The sequence below is a fragment of the Helianthus annuus genome, chromosome 14 (genome assembly GCF_002127325.2).
Source record: "Helianthus annuus cultivar XRQ/B chromosome 14, HanXRQr2.0-SUNRISE, whole genome shotgun sequence".
Classification (NCBI taxonomy): Eukaryota; Viridiplantae; Streptophyta; class Magnoliopsida; order Asterales; family Asteraceae; genus Helianthus; species Helianthus annuus.
In genome coordinates this window covers 136,085,860-136,109,191 of record NC_035446.2, presented here as the reverse complement: position 1 = coordinate 136,109,191, position 23,332 = coordinate 136,085,860, and the positions used below count along the sequence as shown (strand labels likewise).

General features: G+C 38.2%; 1 protein-coding gene across 1 annotated transcript; it reads right to left on the bottom strand.

Annotated features, from left to right (window-relative positions):
• Positions 1 to 9,825: 9,825 nt before the first annotated feature.
• On the bottom strand, positions 9,826 to 10,359 carry LOC110907458 (secreted RxLR effector protein 161-like). The gene has a single exon (XM_022152440.1). It carries the CDS (start codon positions 10,357 to 10,359, stop codon positions 9,826 to 9,828), a length of 534 nt encoding a protein of 177 aa, XP_022008132.1.
• Positions 10,360 to 23,332: the final 12,973 nt, after the last annotated feature.

The window sequence follows — 23,332 nt, the reverse complement described above, 5'->3', positions numbered from 1 at the left end:
CCGACAGAATATTGGTAGATCCGTCAAAGATAGAGGCCGTGTCGAAATGGAGCCCTACGAAGAATCCTTTGGAAATTAGAAGTTTCTTTGGGCTTGCGGGATACTACAGGAGATTCATTAAAGATTTATCCAAGATTACTTCCCCGTTAACCAAATTAACTCGAAAAGAGGAAAGATTCATATGGGGCGATGAACAAGAAAGGGCGTTCCAAACGCTTAAAGAGAAACTAACATGCGCTCCGGTATTAACGTTGCCGGATGGAGTCGAAGATTTGGTAGTCTACTCGGACGCGTCACATTTAGGACTCGGATGTGTTTTGATGCAACGAGGCAAGGTGATAGCTTATGCCTCGAGCCAATTAAAGGTATACGAAAAGAAATATCCCAAGCATGATCTCGAATTGGCGGCGGTGGTGTTTGCATTGAAAATAGGGAGGCACTATTTATACGGAGTAAAGTGCACCATATTTACTGACCACAAGAGTTTGAAATACTTTTTCAATCAGAAGGAGTTAAACATGCGGCAAAGGCGGTGGTTGGAAACGGTAAAAGACTATGACTGCGAGATACATTACCACCCCGGAAGGGCCAATGTGGTGGCGGATGCCTTAAGCAGAAAAACAGACTACGTTCCAATACGAGTGCGGTCGATGCAGCTTGTTGTAACCTCGGGTTTACTTGAACGAATCCGAGAAGCACAAGCCGAGGCAGTGAAAGAGGAAAACTTGAAAAAGGAAAGGATAGTCGGTCAATTGAAAGACTTGGTGGATGGTAACAACGGGTTAAAGACTCGGTTCGGAAGAATATGGGTCCCAAATTCATGTGGAGTCAAAAGGCTTCTACTTGACGAAGCCCATAAATCCCTTTTTCCATCCATCCAGGGGCAACCAAGATGTATAATGATCTAAAGCAAAATTGTAACACCTCGGAAATTCATGTCCAATATTGTATCGACACGTGTCATGGACTAAAAACGTGTAAAGGATTGATTTAGAGGGACTAAAGTTGACAAACAAGGAACCTGTGTGTGTAAAAGGATTCAAAGTGTCAACAATGAATAAATATATGTTTACAATAACCCTACATGATGTTTATACCCTTAAACGAATAAATCATGGATCATACGAAGCTAATTGTGAAAGAAAGTGAGGAATTACAAACTACATGGGTTAAATGTGTCAACATGTTCAAAGTATACCTCTGAGTGACCTTTTAGCGAACCCGAAGCTTTGTAATGATAAATTATACTCACGCGAATGTGTGATAAAAATTTCACAAAGTTTCGTTATCGTATGAGAAAGTTATGACAATATTCGTATACGAGGGGTTAAAAGCGTCAATTATCTCTGACAGAGATACCAGATACACATCACATTTTTTGAAAAGTTTCCAACAGTCTTTGGGCACACATTTAAATTTCAGTACGGCTTACCATCCTCAGACGGATGGGCAGAGTGAGCGTACAATTCAAACTTTGGAAGACATGCTTCGTGCATGTGTGATTGACTTAGGTGGTAGTTGGGATAACCACCTGCCATTGATCGAGTTCTCCTATAACAACAGCTACCATACAAGCATTCAGGCTGCGTCTTTTGAAGCATTATATGGTAGGAAATGCAGGACGCCTATTTGTTGGGCAGAAGTAGGGGAAGCTCAATTATCAGGACCAGATATAGTCTTTGAAACGACGGACGAGATTGTCCAGATTCGTGATCGCCTGAAAGCTGCCAGGGATAGGCAGAAAAGTTATGCTGATAAAAGGCGAAAACCTCTAAAGTTTGAGGTTGATGATAAGGTTCTGCTAAAAGTATCACCCTGGAGGGGAGTGATGCGATTTGGTAAGAAAGGTAAGTTAAGCCCAAGGTATATAGGACCATTCGAGATCATCGAATGTGTAGGATCAGTGGCTTATAAGTTAAACTTACCTGAAGAGCTCAGTGGTATTCACAATGTATTCCACATCTGCAATCTGAAGAAATGTCTAGCCGATGAGTCGCTAGTCATGCCACATACAGATGTGCATATAGATGAGAGCTTGAAATTTGTAGAAAAACCTTTGTCGATTGAGGATCGACAGGTAAAGAAGCTTCGAAGGAAACATGTGCCTATTGTCAAGGTTAAATGGGATGCCCACAGAGGTCCCGAGTACACGTGGGAGGTAGAGTCCACAATGAAAGAAAAGTACCCTCATTTATTTCAGTAAATCTCGAGGTCGAGATTTCTTTTAAGGGGGTGAGGATGTAACACATCGGAAATTCATGTCCAATATTATATCGACACGTGTCATGGACTTAAAACGTGTAAAGGATTGATTTAGAGGGACTAAAGTTGACAAACAAGGAACCTGTGTGTGTAAAAGGATTCAAAGTGTCAACAATGAATAAATATATCTTTACAATAACCCTACATGATGTTTGTACCCTTAAACGAATAAATCATGGATCATACGCAGCTAATTGTGAAAGAAAGTGAGGAATTACAAACTACAGGGGTTAAATGTGTCAACATGTTCAAAGTATACCTCTGAGTGACCTTTTAGGGAACCCGAAGCTTTGTAATGATAAATTATACTCACAAGAATGTGTGATAAAAATTTCACAAAGTTTCGTTATCGTATGAGAAAGTTATGACAATATTTGTATACGAGGGGTTAAAAGCATCAACGTTGAAATTTAAGACTTTTCGGTGAACGTATGAATAACCGGGGACTTAACAAGTTGGTTTATGACTTGGGATCCTTAAAAGTCAAGTTTGGGGGTTAAAAGTGCAAGAATCAAAGTTAAAACCACCTTTTAGAAGGACCAGGGACCATTTATGCAACTTTTGAAACTTGGTGACCGGAATCAACCCTCATATCGGCCGGGTAAGACCTGTAAGGGTCCTTACGCGAGCCGCCTGAGTCCCCCAGATGCTGAAGATAAGCACAGCTGCCTGTACAGCCTGTTTAACCGACTTATGAAGGTTGTTTTTGATACTTGGGGCTTATCTGATGGTTTTAAAGGGGCTAGGGACACTTGTAATCATCTGGGATCAATCCTAGACTTGTTTGGCATGATCAAATTGCATCAAACCCATTATATAAGAAGCTCATTGTTGCAACACTTGGACTTGCACTTGAAAACTTTCATAACTCACTTCTTGGAGGTTCCTGGAGCTCAAGACTCATTCCTAGTGATCTCTAGTCGTGCTTAGGACTTCAGTAAGTATCATTAACCTCCTTTAATTTAGTTTAGCTTAGTTATTTAGCGTAAAGTAAAACTGTCGTAATTAATATTTGACTTCGTCATTAATCTTAATCCCTCCAGTCAAAATTCAAATTGAAAGTACCTATGAGTTGGTAATTATGTGGGAAATAAACCCTTAAAAAGGCACCCTCTGATTCCCACTCTAACTAGGTCAATTGTCGAGTCAAACTTGATCTTAAAAAGTCAACAGAAAGCTTATTTTCAAATTAATGCATAATTAGCAATGTAGAAGCTATGCAACCTGTTTTATCATTAATATAACTTGGTAATTAATGTAAGAACATGTCTAAACATGTTCAACTCGACAATTTTCAGTTTAAGCTCGGTTCGGAACCGAAAGTCGCAAAAGTAGACTTTTGCTTTGACTTTCAGTTCTGACCCATTAGAGCATAGTTTAGAAATGCCTTAGAGCTTATTTAGGACCAGGTTTCATATAACTATAACCCTCTGTGATTATACGACTTGGTTCATTAGTTATCCGATTCATACGCATATTTCCGTTAAATGCCTAAATGTTGACTATTATGCCCTTATGACCTTAAAACGTGAATTTTGAAAATGTAAAAGTGTAGAAACCTTAAGTACTAATTTATAAACTTGTACCTAGAATTTGACATCGGTTTGAGGTCTAGATTAAGAGTTACGCTCAATAGCGTAATTAAAAAGCTTTTTAGTAATTAAATGGCGTAATTAGCATATAGCCTATCTAAACCCAAATTTTTATACCAAACTTTTTACCCACTGATATAAAATAATATTTTGGGATTTTTGGAGATTTTTATTTATTTTTAGGTTGATCATAACCTAGAGTTCTAAGCTTAATTCGGTGATTGTCGGTATTACCCTTTTAAGCTATAAAATGAGTTTTACCAAACCTTTTGATACCAAACCTTTTTCTACTGATATAATATGATAAATAAGTTATTTTGACTCTTCTGGAATAATAAAAATATCAGCTTTCCTTTGAAAACCGGGAAATCGCTCCAAATCGCCTTTTTAAGCGTTTTTAACGCATAGTATGTATTAAAACCATTTTAGACATATAAGACTTGATACCTACTGATGTTTTAAGTAAATTTTTATACTTTAGCAGTAAACAAAAGTTTTAAACTCAGATTTCCAGATTTGACCTTTAAACCTAGGTGAAATTATCAAAATGCCCCTTCGGTGCATAGTATGGTTAGAAATGATAAATTTCACATATAGGTTGTACCCTACTGACATAACTTAGTAAATTAAGTATTTTTACTGATTACATCAGACCCGAAACTCAGAATTTTATTTAAACTCTTTTATAACCATTTAAATGACCAAAATACCCCTACGGGGCGTAATTTGAGTTTAAATTCATTTGGGGCATAATAGAAGATATCTTACTGATGTCACAACATATTTAAGGCATATTAACTTAGGAAACTTGTATATGACTCTTATGGTTACTCGTTACACACTTTTCGCGTTCGTATTAGCTTATGTAACTAGTTTGCATATATTAGCCGAAGCGGGTCAAACCATATCGTTTTTGTCTCAAAATCCAGAATGTGTTTAAGTTACCCATATTAAACAAGCAAACAAGATTGTCGGGTCAAAACCACATTCTAAACCGGTCTTCGCTTTATCATGCGTTTGAACCGTATCTTCCTTTTGAAAACTAACCGGTCTTAGTCTAAGCTTAATTAAAGACCCGTTAGGATTCTAATAGGTTATTAAAAACCTTTGTTCCAGATTATGAGCCCAGTAAAAGATACGTGAACTTGCTGTATTTGATTTATACTTTGCTCAGGTAAATACTCTTAACTTATTTTCCCTATACGGGCTTGGGATACGGTACTATAAAAGTACCGCTTGGTCGGGTGTGTGTAGTCATTTAAATCGTATTGTGATTAATGTATTTGCATGACCCGTTTAATATGTATTATTTGGTGTATGGCCTTTGGGGGTTAAATGACCATGCCCGGATATCCTTGGCATCATTCAAAGAAATGGCCACGACCTAATCATGGGGTGTAGACGTACACCTGATAGCTGCATATGTAAAAACTGGTAGCCCACTTAAAGGAATCAGCCTTGTGGGTATTATACCTGTGGCATGTCAGTTAATCTAGACCGGCCCTACCAACCGGCCCTGATGGACGACAAATAAGTAAAACTGTATACAGGATTATTTTTAATAATTGTCCCAAGTTATAAAAGATATTTTTGCCGAAGTGCATTCAAATCAATTTTCTAAACATTTTCAAAATGAGTCAGTTAAGTTGTATTTACCAGTGTAAACTGACGTATTTTCCAAAAAGGCTAAGTGCAGGTACTATACGTAATAGGCTGGCTACTCCAGGCATCAATAATCAAGTCTCGCAAGCTCTAGATGTCAAAGTCTGTTGAACAGTTTTCCTTTTTATTTGATCCGCCTGTGGATCTGTTTCAGCCACTTTGTGATACTTAATATTACATTTTATTTGGTTGAAATGAATCTATCTTTTTGCTTCCGCTGTGCATTTATAATTTGTGTTGTTTGACTATGATGATATCAACTACGTCACGATACTCCCCACCGGGCCCACCCGTAATACGTGGAAATATCGGGGTGTGACAAAAATTATTGGTGTGTGTGTCTGGATCGATTGAAGCACAGGGCGACCAGGAGAAACCCCCACAGCCCTAGTTCATGTTTAATCTCTCAAATTGAAGGTTAAAATGAATTCCAAATCAAAATCCGAGCACGAAATAGTGATCTCCACTGAAAAAGGAGTCATAAGGTATGTGAATTTTATGAGAAATCTCTAGTTGAATTTCTGAGTGAACTTAGAGAATTCGAAATTGATGGTTGCATGTTTGTTATATGAATGGAATAGGAACAATATAGTGTCTAGGAGTAAACCCTAGACAAGTATATGTTGAAATCATGCTTAATTCAAGTAAATTCCATGAACTCCATTGAAGGTGACTAGTGGGTTTTTGTGGAACTTGATAAACACTAGGATTCTAGTTGTTGTTCTAGTGAAATCTGATAATTATGAAGTGATTTCAGATTTATGGATATTAGCATTTATATGAGATAGTCCAATTGATGTTAATTCTAGCCATATAACAAGTTATGAACTTGATAAGGAATCATGTAAAATTCTGCCCTTAAAGTGTTTGTAGAAATGCCTAAGTGAAGGCTAAATGTTGAAATTTGAATAAAACCGCATATTGGTATTAATTGGCGAATTATGCGATATGTGAAATTGAAAGAGTTCGAAATGTGTCGTGATTGAACTCTATAGGAAAGGAAACCGGAGCGTCGAGCGGACAAGCCGGTGGTGACGCACGTTTGAAGGGTGTGCTTTGAAGGTATGTAACATGTTCCGTTACATCATGTAAATTTGATATTTTAGACAATTGAAATTGTGTTGTAGTATAAGGAATTGTATTAGTTGAAATAATGGTGATCATTACTTAATTGAACGAAATAAAATAGCTTAGAAAACGTTTGGTAGTCATTATAAATGGAGGATTCCATAAATGAGCCAAACGGGTCAAATAAGTATGTGTTAAGTAGTAAAGATTTGATTGTTGTTAGTTTTTGGCAATAATGGATCATATGTGCATGTAACCATATATTTGGTAAAGAATTGTTGATGATCGTAAGCCCCGGATGTTGGATAAATGCGCCATGACGTTATTATAGTATTGATAGTTGAATTGGTAATAACTATGTGGGTCGATTAAGCTAAGATTGTAATTTTAGACATTCGGTCCGTAACTTGAAATTGTGGTATAATAAATGTAATAGGCACGTCGGTAATTAAATTACAGACGTATAGGAAAAAGAATCACCTAAAATGGACATTCGGATCAAAAGTTATGACCATTTGAAGTTAGAATGGTAAAATTCGGAGTTGGGCAGGAAATGCAGGTCAAAAACCTGCACTTGCTGGAAAACTGTATCCCCCGCGCCACGCGACATGATCATCTAGATCTGGCGCGACACGCGAGAGCCGTCGCGATACGCGACAGAATAAACGACGTCTGGCGCGACACGCGACAGACTAAATTCTGAAATTTTTATTTTATTTTGATGGTTTGATGCTAGGACTTGTTTATACATATTTTAACAATGTCAAAACTAACTTTTGAGTGGTTTTGACTCTAGGTGATGACGGGGTAATTCCGGATGGCGATCAAGCATCTTTTCAAGAACCGAACACGATCTTTTGATGCTTCCGCGATTTGTTAACTTTGTTAAAGACAATGTTTATATTGTAGACACTTAAATATTTGTTTTGGGGATGTTAAAAAAAACTAGTAGTAGTAATCTAGAATGTTAACTCTATGAAAACTTTCGTTTGGTATGAAATGTTAATCGAAGTTTTTGGTTCAAAAATGTTCATTTTATATTAAATTCTTATATAAATGAGATGAGTGTTACAAACATCTGTTGGATCAGTTCTGTTTTAAACATGATGGAAAACATGAAAACATACCTGTTACAGCAGACAGTGCAGAGGAGAATCCAGTGAGCGAAGAAGCCACGGAGTTCGACATTTTTGTCAAGGTGATCTGGTTCCTCCTTAGGGTGCAAACTGATGAAGGTGATGATGAAACCGAAAAGGGTATCGGTTTAGGAGAAGAGGGTCGATTATGATGTTATGAGAATTAGGTTATGTGTATAACCTTAGAACCTCTACATAAGTCTCCTTATATAAGCACACAAGAGGAAACCTAATTAGTTAATAAGGGTAATATGGTCCATCAACAATTACCAACTAATTATTTAATATGTTGTTATATATTTTGTTCTATATTATGTAAATTATTATAATGGCTACTAGGATAAAGGTTCCTGTAAAAAAGACCAAAAGTGTGAGAAGGGTAAGAAAGAATCTACACCATTAGATCTTTGATATAATGCTTGAGATTAATAGGGACCAAATTGTGAAATTTGTTTTATTTCTTTGGACTGAATTGAAAATTATAGGGGTAATAAAGTCTTTATATCCATTCAAAATAGGAAACTGTAAATCAAAATCCCTACAATTTCGATCTCTCTCTCTACATCGCACGACCAGATGATCTCTCTCTCTCTCTCTACAATTTCGATCTCTCTCTCTAAATCGCAGTGGAGCGGCGGTTCCAGCAGCACCAATTCATCATCTCCGGCGGTGCAGCGGTTAGCGCAAGGTCGTTCCGGCGGTGGTTTGGGTGTCCGAAGGTGCAGGGGTTCCGACAAGGTGGTTTCTGGTGGTTTGGTACGAGCGACTAAAAGACATACAGCAAGGTGGTGTCGGGTGGTTGGCCACCTCTACACGACAGCGGCGGCGGAGCGGCAGTGGTGGTGCCAGAAGTGGAGAAGATGATACAAAGATGTAATGATTATTGAATGGTGTTATAAATGTGCTGAATGGTGTTATATACTTTATTGAATGGTGTTATATATTTGCTGAATGGTGTTATATACTTTATTGAATGGTGTTATATATGTGTTGAATGGTGTTATATATTTACTGAATTGTGTTATGTACTTATTGAATGATGTTATATACTTGCTGAATGGTGTTATATACTTGCTGAATGGTGTTATATGCTTACTGAATGGTGGGTTATATACTTGCTGAATGGTGTTATATACTTTACTGAATGGTGTTATATACTTGCTGAATGGTGATATATACTTACTGAATGGTGTTTTATACTTGCTGAATGGTGTTTATAGAGATCTTTTAAAAAAAATCCAGTTCCTATAATTAAGGTGACGGTTAATTGAATTAATGATAAAATTAATTGTTTACCCTTTTGAATTAATTTAGATTTAGGACACATGTCATCTCCACAATATTTCTCACCTTTCTCACACTTTTAATCTTTTTTACAATAACCCCCTAGCTACTAGATTAAATATTAAAACATAATATATTTAATTTTACAACATCAAATACACATTAGTTTGATCGGAAACATTACGACTATGTAATATTGTAAGATACTAACTGATATACTGTTTTATAGATAATCAACAATTGTAAAATATACCATTGGTTTTCTTATATTACTAATTTACTATACTATTTACTATTATAAAGTGAATGGTCTTAACCCGTTTAACAATTGTTCCTAAACCAAATCATAATAAAACCAAAATATTGTATTGAAAAGGGTTATCGAATAACAAACAGAGGTGCAGTTTATATACACCAAAGATACCAAAATAAAAGCCTTGACAAAAGGCAATACAATCAATTAGAATAAAGAGGGGCTGAAATTAGGGAAGAATTTTCTTTCCAATACTCCCTCTCAAGTTGGAGCGTGCGGATCACAAATGCCCAACTTGCCAAGCAACAATCCGAGTTGTCGAGATCCCAGTGGCTTTGTAAACAGGTCCGCAATCTGGGACTTGGTGTCAATGTGCAGCGGCACAACTTCATTTGACTCAACTCGTTCCCAAACAAAATAGCAATCCATTTCGACATGTTTCGTCCGTTCGTGAAACACCAGATTATTTGCTATGTGTTTAACTGCCAAATTGTCACAAAAGAGTTGTGTAGCATTGTTCTGTTCAACATTTAGTTCTTTCAGAAGCCATCGAAGCCAGAGAATCTCGCTAACAGTTGATGCCATGGCTCGGTATTCTGCCTCTGCCGAAGAGTTGTGTAGCATTGTTCTGTTCAACATTTAGTTCTTTCATAAGCCATCGAAGCCAGAGAATCTCGCTAACAGTTGATGCCATGGCTCGGTATTTTGCCTCTGCCGAAGAGCGAGACACCACCGTTTGCTTCTTTGATTTCCACGACACCGGTGACCCGCCTAAAAAGAGCAAATAACCACTCCTTGATCTTCTCGTGTCGGGGCAGCCGAGCCAATCCGAGTCGGTATACCCGACTAAATTTGTCCCTCCCCCTTTAGAGAGGAGAATGCCTTGACCCGGCGTCCCTTTCAAATATCGTAACACCCTCATGGCTGCTTCCATATGATTTGCCCGTGGATCACCAACGAATTGACTAAGAACGTTGACTGAGTAGGTGATGTCGGGTCTAGTCGCCTGCAGGTACAGGAGTCTCCCCACGAGTCTACGGTACTGATTGGCATCGGCCTGAACTTCTTCATCATTCTTTGCAAGTTTTGTATTTTGTTCCATTGGGAAGGCACTCGGTTTGCAACCCATCATCCCACTGTCTTCAAGAATGTCAAGTATGTACTTTCGTTGGCTCAAAATTCATCCTTCTCGAGTACGTGTCACCTCAATCCCCAAGAAGTATTTCAAGGGCCCGAGATCTTTGATGCTGAATTTGTTATCAAGAAAGGCCTTGGTCTCTTCAATCTTCTTAACATCATTCCCAGTGAGGATAACATCGTCTACGTATATGAGAGCCGTAACAAATGATTCTTTGGATTTGAAGATGAGTAAGGAATGATCGGCCCGAGACTGTTCAAAGCCGATTTGCTGTAGGGAAGTAGTGAACTTTTGGTACCAGTTTCTCGAGGCTTGTTTTAGACCGTAGAGAGATCTTCTTAACCTACAAACCTTGTTTTCGTTGCCTTTCTCAAAACCTTGCGGTATCTTCATATATATTTCTTCATCCAACTCTCCATGCAAGAAGGCATTATTCACGTCTAGTTGGTTGATCACCCAGTTTCTTTTGGTAGCTACAGCAAGCAACGTTCGAACGGTAACAAGTTTGGCTACTGGTGCAAATGTATCATGGAAGTCGATCCCTTCCATTTGTGTGAATCCTTTTGCAACCAGCCTGGCTTTGTATCTTTCAATCTGTCCATCTGGCTTGTACTTCAGCTTGTACACCCACTTTGACCCTATAGCATGTTTCCCTTCTGGCAAATCTTCAAGGGTCCACGTGCCATTTTGTTCGAGTGCTCGGATCTCACGTTTCATCGCTTCTTTCCAATTGGGATTCTGCACAGCTTGTTTAAAGGACTTGGGCTCATCATTAGAACTGATGGCCGATAAAAAGGCCTTATGAGAATTTGTGAATTTATCATAGGAAATAAAATTGGCAATAGGATGTACCGTAGAGGAACCTTGATCGGAGTCGGGTGGCGATTGGTCTATGGATGGAGGAAGATGGACGACGTAGTCGTTGAGGCGAGCTGGTCGAGTTCGGCTTCTTCGTTCTCTAGGTGGCAGTTGCATCGTTTCTTGGGCTTGGACGTTACTGCGCTCTACACCTTCTTCACGAATTTGACCGAGATCATCAGGTTGTCTATTATTTTCTACTGGCACATTTTCATGACTTGGTTCATTATTAAAATGGTTTTGCATGTGCATGTTGACTTCATGGGGAGAGTTGTTTGCTACTGTGTTGGTTTCTTCCACTTCATTTGTGGCCATATCATTCTGATCATGAAAGCACCAGGAAGGGAGTTCAAACATTTCGACACCTTCTTCCTTTTCAATGCATTTGTTGATTTTGTCATAAGGGAAAACATCCTCAACAAACTTCACATCTCTTGAGACTACCATTTTCTTATTTTTAATGTCGAAAACTTTGTATCCCTTTGTTCCGTAAGGGTATCCTAAATATATCCCGGGTCTCCCTCTTTCTTCAAACTTGTCCCTTCTTGTTTCAGTGCTTCGGTAGTAAGATAAACAACTAAAAACCCTCATGTGGTCATAATTGGGCTTTTGATTGTAAATTATTTCATAAGGGGTTTTGTTATTAATAGTCGTGGATGGTAGCTTATTTATGATATAAGCTGCGGTTAGGATACATTCTCCCCAAACGGTTGATGGCAACTTAGCTTCAAATTTAAGTGCCCTCGCTGTTTCGAGTAGATGACGGTGCTTTCGTTCAACGACTCCATTTTGTTGCGGAGTGTGAGGGCATGTGGTCTCAAGCAACGTTCCTTCTTCATTGTAAAAGGTTACCATTCGGTTAGAGGTAAACTCACCTCCATTATCGCATCGAATCCTTTTAACGTTTTTATTAAATTGGGTCTTGACCATTTTGTGGAAACTAATTAGGCAATCACTTGCATCCGACTTTCGTTTCAATAGGTACACCCAAACTGAGCGACTAAAGTCGTCGACTATAGTCAAAAAATAGTTTGCTCCGGTCAGAGAGGGTGTACGGTATCGACCCCATATGTCACAATGCAAAAGTTCAAAACACTCCTTTGATTTGATAAAACTAGTAATAAATAGTAGTCTAGTAAACTTTGCTCTAGCACAAGAATCACAAGTTTCATCATTTGTCTTCAAAGAAATGAAATCAAAACAAGAAAGTTTACTGTGAGACGCATGCCTCAAGCGTTTATGCCAAAGATTACTTCCAACAGCCATAGCCATCCTCTCGCCTCCAATCCTCATCCGATATAGACCATTCTCGCATCTACCCGTTCCAATCAATTTCCTCGAACTCAAGTCCTGCATGACAAAGAAATCCGGGAAAAACATTATAGTACATTGTAGATCCTTAGTCAATCGGCTAACGGATAATAGGTTACAAGTGAATTCAGGCACATATAAAACATTTTTAATCCTTGACCCATTTGGCAAAGTGCATGTTCCCCTCCCCTTGACTGCTATGGAATCACCATTAGGAATGGTGACTGGAACATCATGTATTGTTTTGAATATCTCATGAAGAGCATTTAAGTTATGAGTTATGTACTCGGTGCAACCCGAGTCCATAATCCATCCGTTACCTTCGTCGAAAATACCTGCCATATTAGCCATAGGTTGAGTAATTTCCACGTTAGCCATATTTTTAGTGGTAAACATGTGCAAAAATTGTCGGTACTGTTCTTCATTTAGCCCCGGTATGGGGCTGGTTCCACTCTGCCTGAGTTCATTTGTGTCTTGCTTCGTATCAACGCATGCGGCTTTAGCCTTTCCTTTCTCTGTCTTTCCCTTTCCCGGCCACCAATCCGGGTACCCGATCACTCTAAAGCACCTGTCACGGCTATGCCCATCTTTGTCACAAAGGACACAATGCTCTATCTTCTCATCAGCAGCCTTTTTGTTACTCTTGGCTGTGTTTCGGTTTCCAGCAGCCCCGTTTTTCTTCATGAAGGCCTGAAACGCAGCGGTGTCGGTGTTTGTCTTCTTACCCATGGATACCACCTTCTGTTGTTCGTCTTCTGAAACGAGGTGATACGCTTCTCCTAGACTGGGTATGGGTTTCATAGCAAGGATTTGGGTTCTAATAGTTGAATACTCGTTGTCGAGTCCGAGCAAAAACTCGTACAGCCTTTCCTTATCCTTGGAGTCGGTTATCTTTTTGCTCGCACCACATGTACACCCTGCACAAGAACATCTTGGAATGGAGAAAACAGCACTTATCTCATCCCAGATGGTTCTCAGCTTGGTGTAATAAGCCGACACGGAGGAGCCGTCTTGCTTTGTCATCATCAGCAATTGTTTGAGTTCATAAGCCCTCGGTGCATTCTCCTTCCCGAAGCGCTCCTGCAAGTCTTTCCATATTTCTTCCGCTGAATTAGCGTATTTCACACTAACTCTAATCTCCTTTTCCATGGCTGTAGTCAGCCACCCTCTAATCATGGCGTCACATCGGAGCCATGGCATGTGTTTGGGGTGTGTTTTTTCAGGTTTCCGAAGGGTCCCATCGACAAAGCCTATCTTGTTTTTGGCAAATAGAAAGGTCTCCTCTCTGAAACCCAGTCGAGGTAATTGTTGTCGTTCAAGGTTTCGTTTACGTGTAACTGTCGTGGATAATCAGATGGGTGGAGATAGTATGGTGAGGTGTGGTCTGCGACTGCGTTGCTGGTCGCATTTGATTCTATTTCTTTGTCGCCGGCCATGGGTGGCAGCCGGTTGGTTTAGGATTTTGGGGTTTTGTTTGAGCGTGTTTTGGAACAGCGCTCTGATACCATAATAAAACAAAAATATTGTATTGAAAAGGGTTATCGAATAACAAACAGAGGTGCAGTTTATATACACCAAAGATACTAAAATAAAAGCCTTGACAAAAGACAATACAATCAATTAGAATAAAGAGGGGCTGAAATTAGGGAAGAATTTTCTTTCCAATAAATCATTCCATACAATTTTGAAGAGAAAAAAAGTATCTGAAAAATAAACATTACTCAGAGAACAACTTTTTTTCGGTTTGACCGATTTCGTTGACTTAAACCGAGCTGTAAACACTAAACACCGAAAGCTTGTGTTCCAAACCCGCACCTTCCCACCGCCCAAAGCAATTATCATGTGCCTGTGACCAACTACGCCAAACAAATTCATTTTCCTGCATGAAAATATCTAATAAATCAGGAAAAGACAAAACAGCATGCATCGTGTTTTTTATAAAAAGTTGACCAAGTTATAAATCAGGAAATTTGAATGAAAAATAAGATTATTGGTCAAACTTAAAAATAAATAAAAAATTATGGTCTTTATTTAAAACTAGTTAATGCTTCGCCCGCGTTGCGGGGCGATGGCCGAATAATTCTCAATCAATTAAAAAACACTATTGTTAGGAAAAAAAAACTAAAACGATGATAAGACCGTAGTTCTGAGCTCAGGGCAAAACAGTAGTTTGTCAGGATTAATGAGCGAGTGTTAGGCAGCTCCTTGACATGGAAAAAAATTAAATTCAGTCAACCAATTAAGAAAACACTTTTATAGTTTTGCTAAAAAAACGAAAACGATAGCAATATTGTAATTTGAATTGAGGGCAAAGTTGTATTTGTTAACTTAGGTAAATTGTAATTTGCCAAAAGTTAAAGTGATGACAATACTATAAATTTGAACCAGAGACAAAATCGTAATATAACTTTGCACTAAGAACAAAATCGTAATTTTAAACTGTGAACAAAACTATATTTTTAATTTGAACTGGGGCAAAATCAAAATTTTGAACTAAATGCAAAATCGTAATTTTGAATTGGGGGGCAAAAGCATACTTTTGTTTTGAACCAAGCAAAAACATAATTTTAAACTGAAGGGAAAATCATAATTTTGAAACGGAGCGAAAATGCAAAATCGTCATTTTTAGTTTGGGCAAAAGCTAAAATTTATTTTGAATTGGGGCCAAAATTCTAATTGTAATCTGGGGATAAAATCAGAATTTTTAACCGAGGGCAAAATCGTAAATTTGAGCGAGCGACAAAAACATAATTTTATTTTGAAGTGGGGGCAACCACGTAATTTTATTTTTAATTAAGGACGAAACCGTAATTTTAAAACGAATATAAAATAATAAAATGATTGGTCTTATAAGAAAGTTAGGGAAGTTGCACACAACTATGTGCTATTTATATATCGACAGTTAGAGCTTGACATCTGACATGAATGGGGCATCCGAGTGTACAATAAAGAGATGAACAAGCGACAAGTAAGAAAAAGGAGCACTACAAACGAGTCATGTAGGCAATTATGAAGTTTGTACTTTGTAGTCGTCTTTTTATTTTATTTTAGGGTAAATTACCACTTTAGTCCATTAGATTTGGTTCAAATTGCCATTTTAGTTCAAATAATTTTTATTTTTTTCTGGGTCTCTGACTTTTTCATTTTCTTACCATTTTGATCACATTGCATAACTCATTTTAAAATTCTGGTTATAACCAGGGGTATTTTTGCCAAAAATACCTCTGATTATAACCTGGTTTTTAAACTAAGTTAGACAATGTGATCATAATGACAAGAAAAAGAAAAAGTTAGGAACCAAAAGAGAAAAAAAAAAACTATTTAACTCAACAACTAAAATGACAATTTACTCTTTATTTTATGTCATCAACTCATTGTACATTTGAAGCCTGTTCATGTTATCATGTCAGCTGTTAAGATCTGAATGATTTGTGTTGTCAATGATTATAACAAAAAATCAGAAGACTAATATCTATTTCGTTAAGTTTTAACTATTAGGGTTATTTTAGTGATTTTTCTTTAAAAAACTTTATAGGTTATAACATAAATTTGAAGTTATTTTGGTAGATGTTTCTTATTTGGTGTTGGGATGGGAGACAATTATAGTACTACCGGTTGGTATGAAAAATTTATCGACCACCGACAAAGTTGACAAAATAATTTAGTATCGGTTGGAGGTGCTAGCTGTTTTTTCTCTTCTATAATAGTTGTTTACAATATCTTTTAATCCAAGTAGTGTGATGTATATAATCTGTAGGAGTACAAACTCTCTACTATCGAGTGAAAAGTTCAGGGGGTCGGCCGCCCCCTCCATCTAGTGTCCATTTATCATAAAAAAATATCGATTTTTGGACTTGGTTTTTTGTAAATCTACTTTTTTTGCAACAACGCAATTATTCATACAACATTCTTTGTGACACTCTTCACGACACTTCCTGTGACACTCTTTGCGGCCCTCTTTTGAACGTGAAGATACATATCCGTGGACTGACATTCCACGTAATGACCGTACTGAACCATAAGGGACGAACATCCCAAAAAGGCCCCGTTCCCCCAGTCACTCACGGACGGACCACCGATAGGTGCGTCCAGCCGGATGATGTCATCACAGTTGACCAATATAAATACCTCATTTAAGTACAACCCAAGTACGATTTTCTGAACCTTCGTCCTACAGTCTCTCTCTACTTTCTCTCTCTATCAAATACTTATCCTCACGCCGGAGGGTAGGGCTGCAAACGAACCAAACGTTTGGCGAACAGTTCGTGAACTGTTCGGCGGGAAGTTCGTTTATGTTCGTTTGTTTATTAAACAAACGAACACAAACAAGAAATTTTGTTCATTTAGTTAAATGAACAAACATGAACAGAGGGCACGTTCGTTTATTTATGTTCATGAACGTTCGGTAACGTGTTCGTTTGTGTTCGATTGTTCATTAGTTTTTTAGCTTTTATATTTTATTTAAATACTGTGTTCATGAACATTTTGTTTGTGCTCATTTGTGTTCATTATCGTTCGTTTTCATTCGTTGCCTAAAATTAACAAATAAACACAAACGAACATGAACAAGTTCATTTTCTTAACAAACAAACACGAACATAAAATCTTGTTCGGTAAGCGTTCATGAACAGTTCGTGAACACATATATTTCTTAACAAACGAACACGAACAAGGACGTGTTCGTGTTTGTTCGGTTCGTTTGCAGCCCTACCGGAGGGTGGTGGCAAAGAGGCCCTCCCATCTCTGCGGCGAGCCAAACGGTTTGTTCTTTTGCAGGTTTAGATCCTTGATCACACACAATACCCAAACTGAGATTATAGGCTCCGGCCCTAGTCGTTGGATCTTTAGAACGCAAGTTCAACTAGCAACGTTTCTAGCGACACTTCTCGGTGACACTCTTCACGACACTCTCCTGCAACACTCTCGGGACACTCATTAGACTATCTATCACACATACATACAATGGCCACAATTGCCCCTCTAAGTACACAAGAAAAAACTGCACACAACTCGCACAAGCTTGCTTCTGCCATGTCTCCTACAAATTAGTGGTGCCGCGAGACCATGATTGAACCTTTCTTGATCACGAACAACTTTTTTGGTTACATTAATGACTGAATCCCTTCCAACTTACACAACATGAATTGGTAATGATGCTCATGTCCACGTGATCATCATTTCTACCATCTCCGGGGCATATTTTTCACATGTTCAAGGCACAGTTGCTAAAGAGCTTTGGGACTCTCTTGCTCGAACTTATGCTTCTCATACTGCGTATAAGGAGTACACGCTTAAGAAATAAAAATAAAAACCAGTGTTACGTTATATATATACACAATAGCTCCATCTCATATTCTCTTTATAAGATGTTACGCTTGTCCCACATTGCTCAAACTAAGAAATTTCTTTCATTTCTAAAGATGCTCAATCCTGATAATTTTTTTTAAACCAAGTTCAGCATGACCCGACCCGGCTTGCAAAATCAGGTATGGGCTTGTTTGTCGGTTCAACCTCCACGTCTTAAAAACTTGCTGCTTCACATGTTAATGGTCAACCCACCTGAACCGAATCAATGAAATATCCAGTCTCTAGTCCGACCAGCCGGTCCGATTAAGGTTTAACAACACTGGTCAATAGTTGAGTAGAAGAAAAAAGCTCCAAATGTCACAATATGATTGCAATTTTATCCTCAACGTTAATATACTAGTCACATGTATTCCTAATATCTTCATCCCTTAAGGGCTTTTAATTACTATTCCTAATATCTTCATCCTTTAAGGGCTTTTAATTACTCTCTTTACTTTAGGAATTCAAGTGTTAATTGTTATGTTATTTCTAAGAGCTGTTGCAGCTCAACTGGTGTGCAAGTGGTTTGTTGTTCTCGTGTGGCCGGGTTCGAGTCCCGTGTCACGCGTTTTAAAGCCAATGAGGTAGTGGTGGAGTGGTTGGGAAAAGAATTGGTGTTCCTTGTGACCCAGGTTCGATTCTCACTTTCCTCATTATTTTCTGCGGCATCCAGGTGAAGAGCAACCACAGCGCCCGGTGTCACGGTGGTTGGCAGGTCGTTACTTGTCGTTCAAAAAAAGATGTTATGTTATTTGTAAACCTATCGCATCACGCGGCTTAACCATTTATAGGGTAAGTTGTAAGATTTCTAAAGCAAGATACAAAACTGGTGTCTTTTTTCGCAATGTGACACCACCACTATAACCATTTACATTAAGCTTTTTATGGAAAGTATACCTAACACTTTTGTATGATACGTGTGATTCATCCATTGTGTTGTCTGTGTGCATGCGTTGGGGGGTGGGGGAGTCAAGAACTCACCGAATCCATGTTAAGCAATTATTGGTTTGCAAAAGTGACAACGTGCTATTTTCACATGAAAGAATAAGATAACATGATGTAGTAGTATACATCAAATAAATTAAAATAGGCATGCACCTAGACTTTAAATTTGAAAGGTTTTTATTTTTTAATTAGTTTTATGTAAAAAGCTTGAGGACTGAAAAAATAAAAAAATAAACCAACTCTTGATGGAGAAGATGAGAATTCCAAGAAAACAAAATTAAAGGTAAGAAAACCATTCTCAGCAGTACTCAAACCTACGTCTACCCGAGTCTCAAGTTTTTATAGAGGAAGAGCATGCTACTGAGCTAGCAAGCCAATTGTGTTTATAAATCTAAACTAACCATTCTCAGCAGTACTCAAATCTAAACCACCACCGCCGCTGCCACTCGCACCAGCACCACCGCCGCTGCCACTCGCACCAGCACCACCGCCGCTGTCGCTCGCACCACCACCACCGTCGCTGCCGCTCGCACCACCACCGCCGCCGCTGCCGCTGTCGTGTTTGATCTTCCGATTGGCCGCTGTCATGTTTCTTCTTCAGGTTGATTATGAGAGAGATCAAAATCATAGATGGAGATCATCTGGAGAGAGAGAGATATTGTAGGGATTTTGATTTACAGTTTCCATTTTTTGAATGGATATAAAGACTTTATTACCCCTAGAATTTTCAATTCAGTCCAAAAAATAAATCAAATTTTACAATTTGGTCCCTATTAATCTTAACCATTAGATCAAAGATCTAATGGTGTAGATTCTTTCTTACCTTTCTCACACTTTAGGCCTTTTTTACAGGATTCTCTACCACTAAACCTATACATACTTTGTTACATGCAATATGTTATATATTTTTTAAATATTGGGTACCGTGAGAATGGGTCTTGGGCGGTCGCCCAACTCGCCCTTGGCTCGGGCCAGATCCTACCTATTAGCATACAAAGTATGAAAATCGTTTGAAGTTACTGAGCTAAATGACAAAACTAAACTAACCATTTATTTGAGATTTAGTTCACACTGAATTCGGTTTTCTAAAGCAGAAAACGAAACCCAAATTGGTTTCGACTGAAAACCAAATATGTAATTCTGTTTGGTTTTGAACAATTTTGTTTCGGCTCAGTTCGGTTTAATTGATTTGAAGGCGAATAATCAACACACCTAATGAGAGTCGTCATCCCCTTCTAGTCATCCCCTTCTACCCCTTGATACTCGGTTGCTAAACACTTCTCTCTTTATGATCTCCATAGGAAAAAGACTATTATTGTACATTATTGAAAAATTAACACTCTCTTAATTATCTTTTAAGTTTTCAAAATCTAAAGAGTAAACTGCCATTTTGATCCTTAAGGTTTGGTCAGTTTTGCAACTTTAGTCCAAAACATTCCTTTTGGTCCCTGTGGTTTCAGTTTTGTGTCATTTTTGGTCTAAAAACAAAAAATCAACTCAGATTTTTCAAAAAAAACCTGCTATTTTGTTCTTTTTCTCAGGGGCAAAATGGTCCTTTGCCACCTTCTCTATAAACTCTGCTCTCTCTCTATATAGAAACTCTCCCTCTCTCCTCTATCCTCTCTTCAGAGCACAACCACCCCCGTTCTTTCCCCCCTCTTTCTCTCTCTAACGCTGTGTTCCAAAGTTTTATTTTCAAGAGAAGATAAGAGGTTTGGAAGGAAAGAAGAGTTATGGTGTTCCAGAGATTTTTTTTATGGGGAAAAAGAAAGAGATGAAGAGATGGAGATATGGAGAATGGAAGAATTTTGTTTCTTTCCAGATTGGAAAGACAAAACCTAAAACCCTAGCTTTTACCCTCTCTTTCTCTCTCTAAACTCGTTCTACGGTTTATGAAAGAAGGTAGGCGGTGGCGGTGTGGCGGTGATGGCTGTCATCTGCATATGAGAGAGAGAGAGAGAGGCGGTGGCGTCCGGCGGAGGAACGGTGAGCGGTGGGTGAACTATGTGTTTAGGTTTGTTTTAGCCATCCTTGTTTGATTTGGGGAATTTGTGAATATGGGGGTGGTGGTGGTGGTTATCTGCAGATGAAAGAGAGAGAGAGGGGGGGGGGGTTGGGGCTGACGGTGCCGGAACCTTAGGGTGTAATGGACTCGTTGGCCAGAGACGAAGATGGAGACGATGGTGATAGTGGTGGCTACTTCCCCGACGTACCTCATGGTGCCGATTCGCCGGTATTCTCCGGTGTAATGGACTTGTTGGCCGATTTTGAAGTCCGGTTGGTTTGGGGGTTCAGAGGCTGGTGAGGTTTGCATTTTGGTTGAATGATTCTCTGTAGTGAGGCGGTGGTGTGGGTGTACGGTGGTTGAAGGGAGACGTTGGTTGTGGGTACGTAGAACGCGCAGAGGCAGCAACGGCAGCAGCAGCTCTGGCGGTTGCGGCTGCAGAGGGCTTGAGGACAGTAGACTAGACGATGTTTACTCGCCGGAAAGTTAGGGTTAGGTTTTTCGGTGAATTGTTTGGACGAAGGGTGGATTTTTTCGGGCATTTGATAGAATTAAAGGTGTGAGATGGTGTTTTTATGTGTGATTTGGAGATTTTGTTGATGAAATTGGTTGAAATGAAGGTGAATTCGTTGTTGATATGTTGATAATGGAGTATAGAGAGAGAAACAAAGTGTGTTTGGAACCATGTAACTAAGGATGGGCTGTGCATGCATATATATATATATTTTACTTTTTTAAATAAATGAGAAAAGAGAGAGAGAAGGTAGATGCTTTTTATTTGATGACCAAAATGCCTCTAAGGAAAAGGACAAAAACCAAGTTTTTTTTTTAGAAATCTAACCGGATTTGAGATTTGGACCAAAATGGCAATAAAACTGAAACAAAAAGACCCAGATGCAAAAACTTTGAGATTTGGACTAAAATGACAAAACTGGCGAAACCACAGAGACCAAAATGACAGTTTACTCAAATCTAAATACTCTCATACACTAATATTAATAATATTAATGTTAACATATTTATTACACACATATGCTAAGACAACTTTTTTAGAGTGAATTACAAGTTTTGTCTTTTATTTTTATACCAAATTTCAAGTGGTGTTCTTAACCTTTAAAATTGATGTGTTTTATACTTTTTGTTTTAGATTCTTACACGGTTTATCCTTTAACCCTAACCTAGTTAAAACTTTTTTGTTAAATCAAATTATCCAAGGGGAGTAGTCTTTGTAGATATTAACAAAAAGGATTTAAAAAATAAAAAAAACCTATTAATACATTACATTAAAAAAACCAGCTTATATATTTTCAATTCTCTCGATCTCTTTCGCTTACCACAACCATCCATTCAGACCACCATCCAAAAGCTTTACTAATTGCTTAATCAGTTGGTAGTGGCTTCTAAGGGGGTGTTTGGCTAAAGCTTTTCAACACCTCCTTATAACTTATTGACTTTTAAAAAAAAAAGCTAATAAGGAGAAAAAGTGTTTGGCAAACTCATAATCACTTTTCAAAATGACTTTTCGTATAGAGAGAAAAAGTTAGTTTTGAAAAGTTAGCAAGGAGTGACCTTTTGAAGCTGCTTATGACTTTTAGTCATTTTACATGAATAAGCTAAGACAAACACTTTTTAAAAAAACAACTTATTGACTTATTGATTTTTCCCACTCTATAAACTAATCCAAACATTTTTTTTTAAAAACCCATTTTCAAAAGGGCATAAGTCAACAAGTCCTCACAAAAAATTCTTTTTGAGTTAAATAACCTTAACTAAACAAGCCCTAAATGCAATTATTGACAACTCCTTTTGTCCCAAACAAAAGGAAGTGTGAGTGTTTGACTATACAAAATCGAGAAAACTTGTGGCCAACAATCAGTCTTACAATCTTTTAATGACTGGTAATTGAAAAAGAGGTGAATTCAAACTGACATCTTCTCAAATTTCAATCCAGAACTGAAAATGTTAGATCTTTTTTGGACTGAGGGAGTTCATGGCTTCTTTCATTTGTGGTGTCTTTGCAATCACTACCCAAAGTTAATTTGTTTGACTACCGAACAATCATTCAGTTCTTCATTGAACCAATCAATCATTATGTGTCATGTTGCGTTTGAATTTAAGGTGGGGGTGGTTAGTTGTGGCAGTGGTAGTTGGTGGGAGGCAGTTGCGAACTCAATATTTTTTTCACGGAGGTGAGGAATATTTTTAAATATTTTAGACCCTTAGGCATATGGAAAAAAAACGTTAAAAGTGGGTACCAGTACCGATATTTGAAGGTAACAATCGGTATTTTACCGGTACCGTAGCGAAAGTACCAATACTGAAAAGTGAAAACTCTAAAAAGTGAGTACCAAAAATAATTCAATATTAATATCAGTATGGTATAAGTACTATACGCTCATCCCTAGTGTGGTCTATTCCTATGATGTGGGAAGAGAGGTGAGGGATCATAAACCCTAGTTGCATATGGGTGGA

Excerpts from the sequence above, each read along its gene's own strand:
- LOC110907458 (XM_022152440.1), bottom strand. The coding sequence starts at position 10,359 with ATGGAACAAAATACAAAACTTGCAAAGAATGATGAAGAAGTTCAGGCC.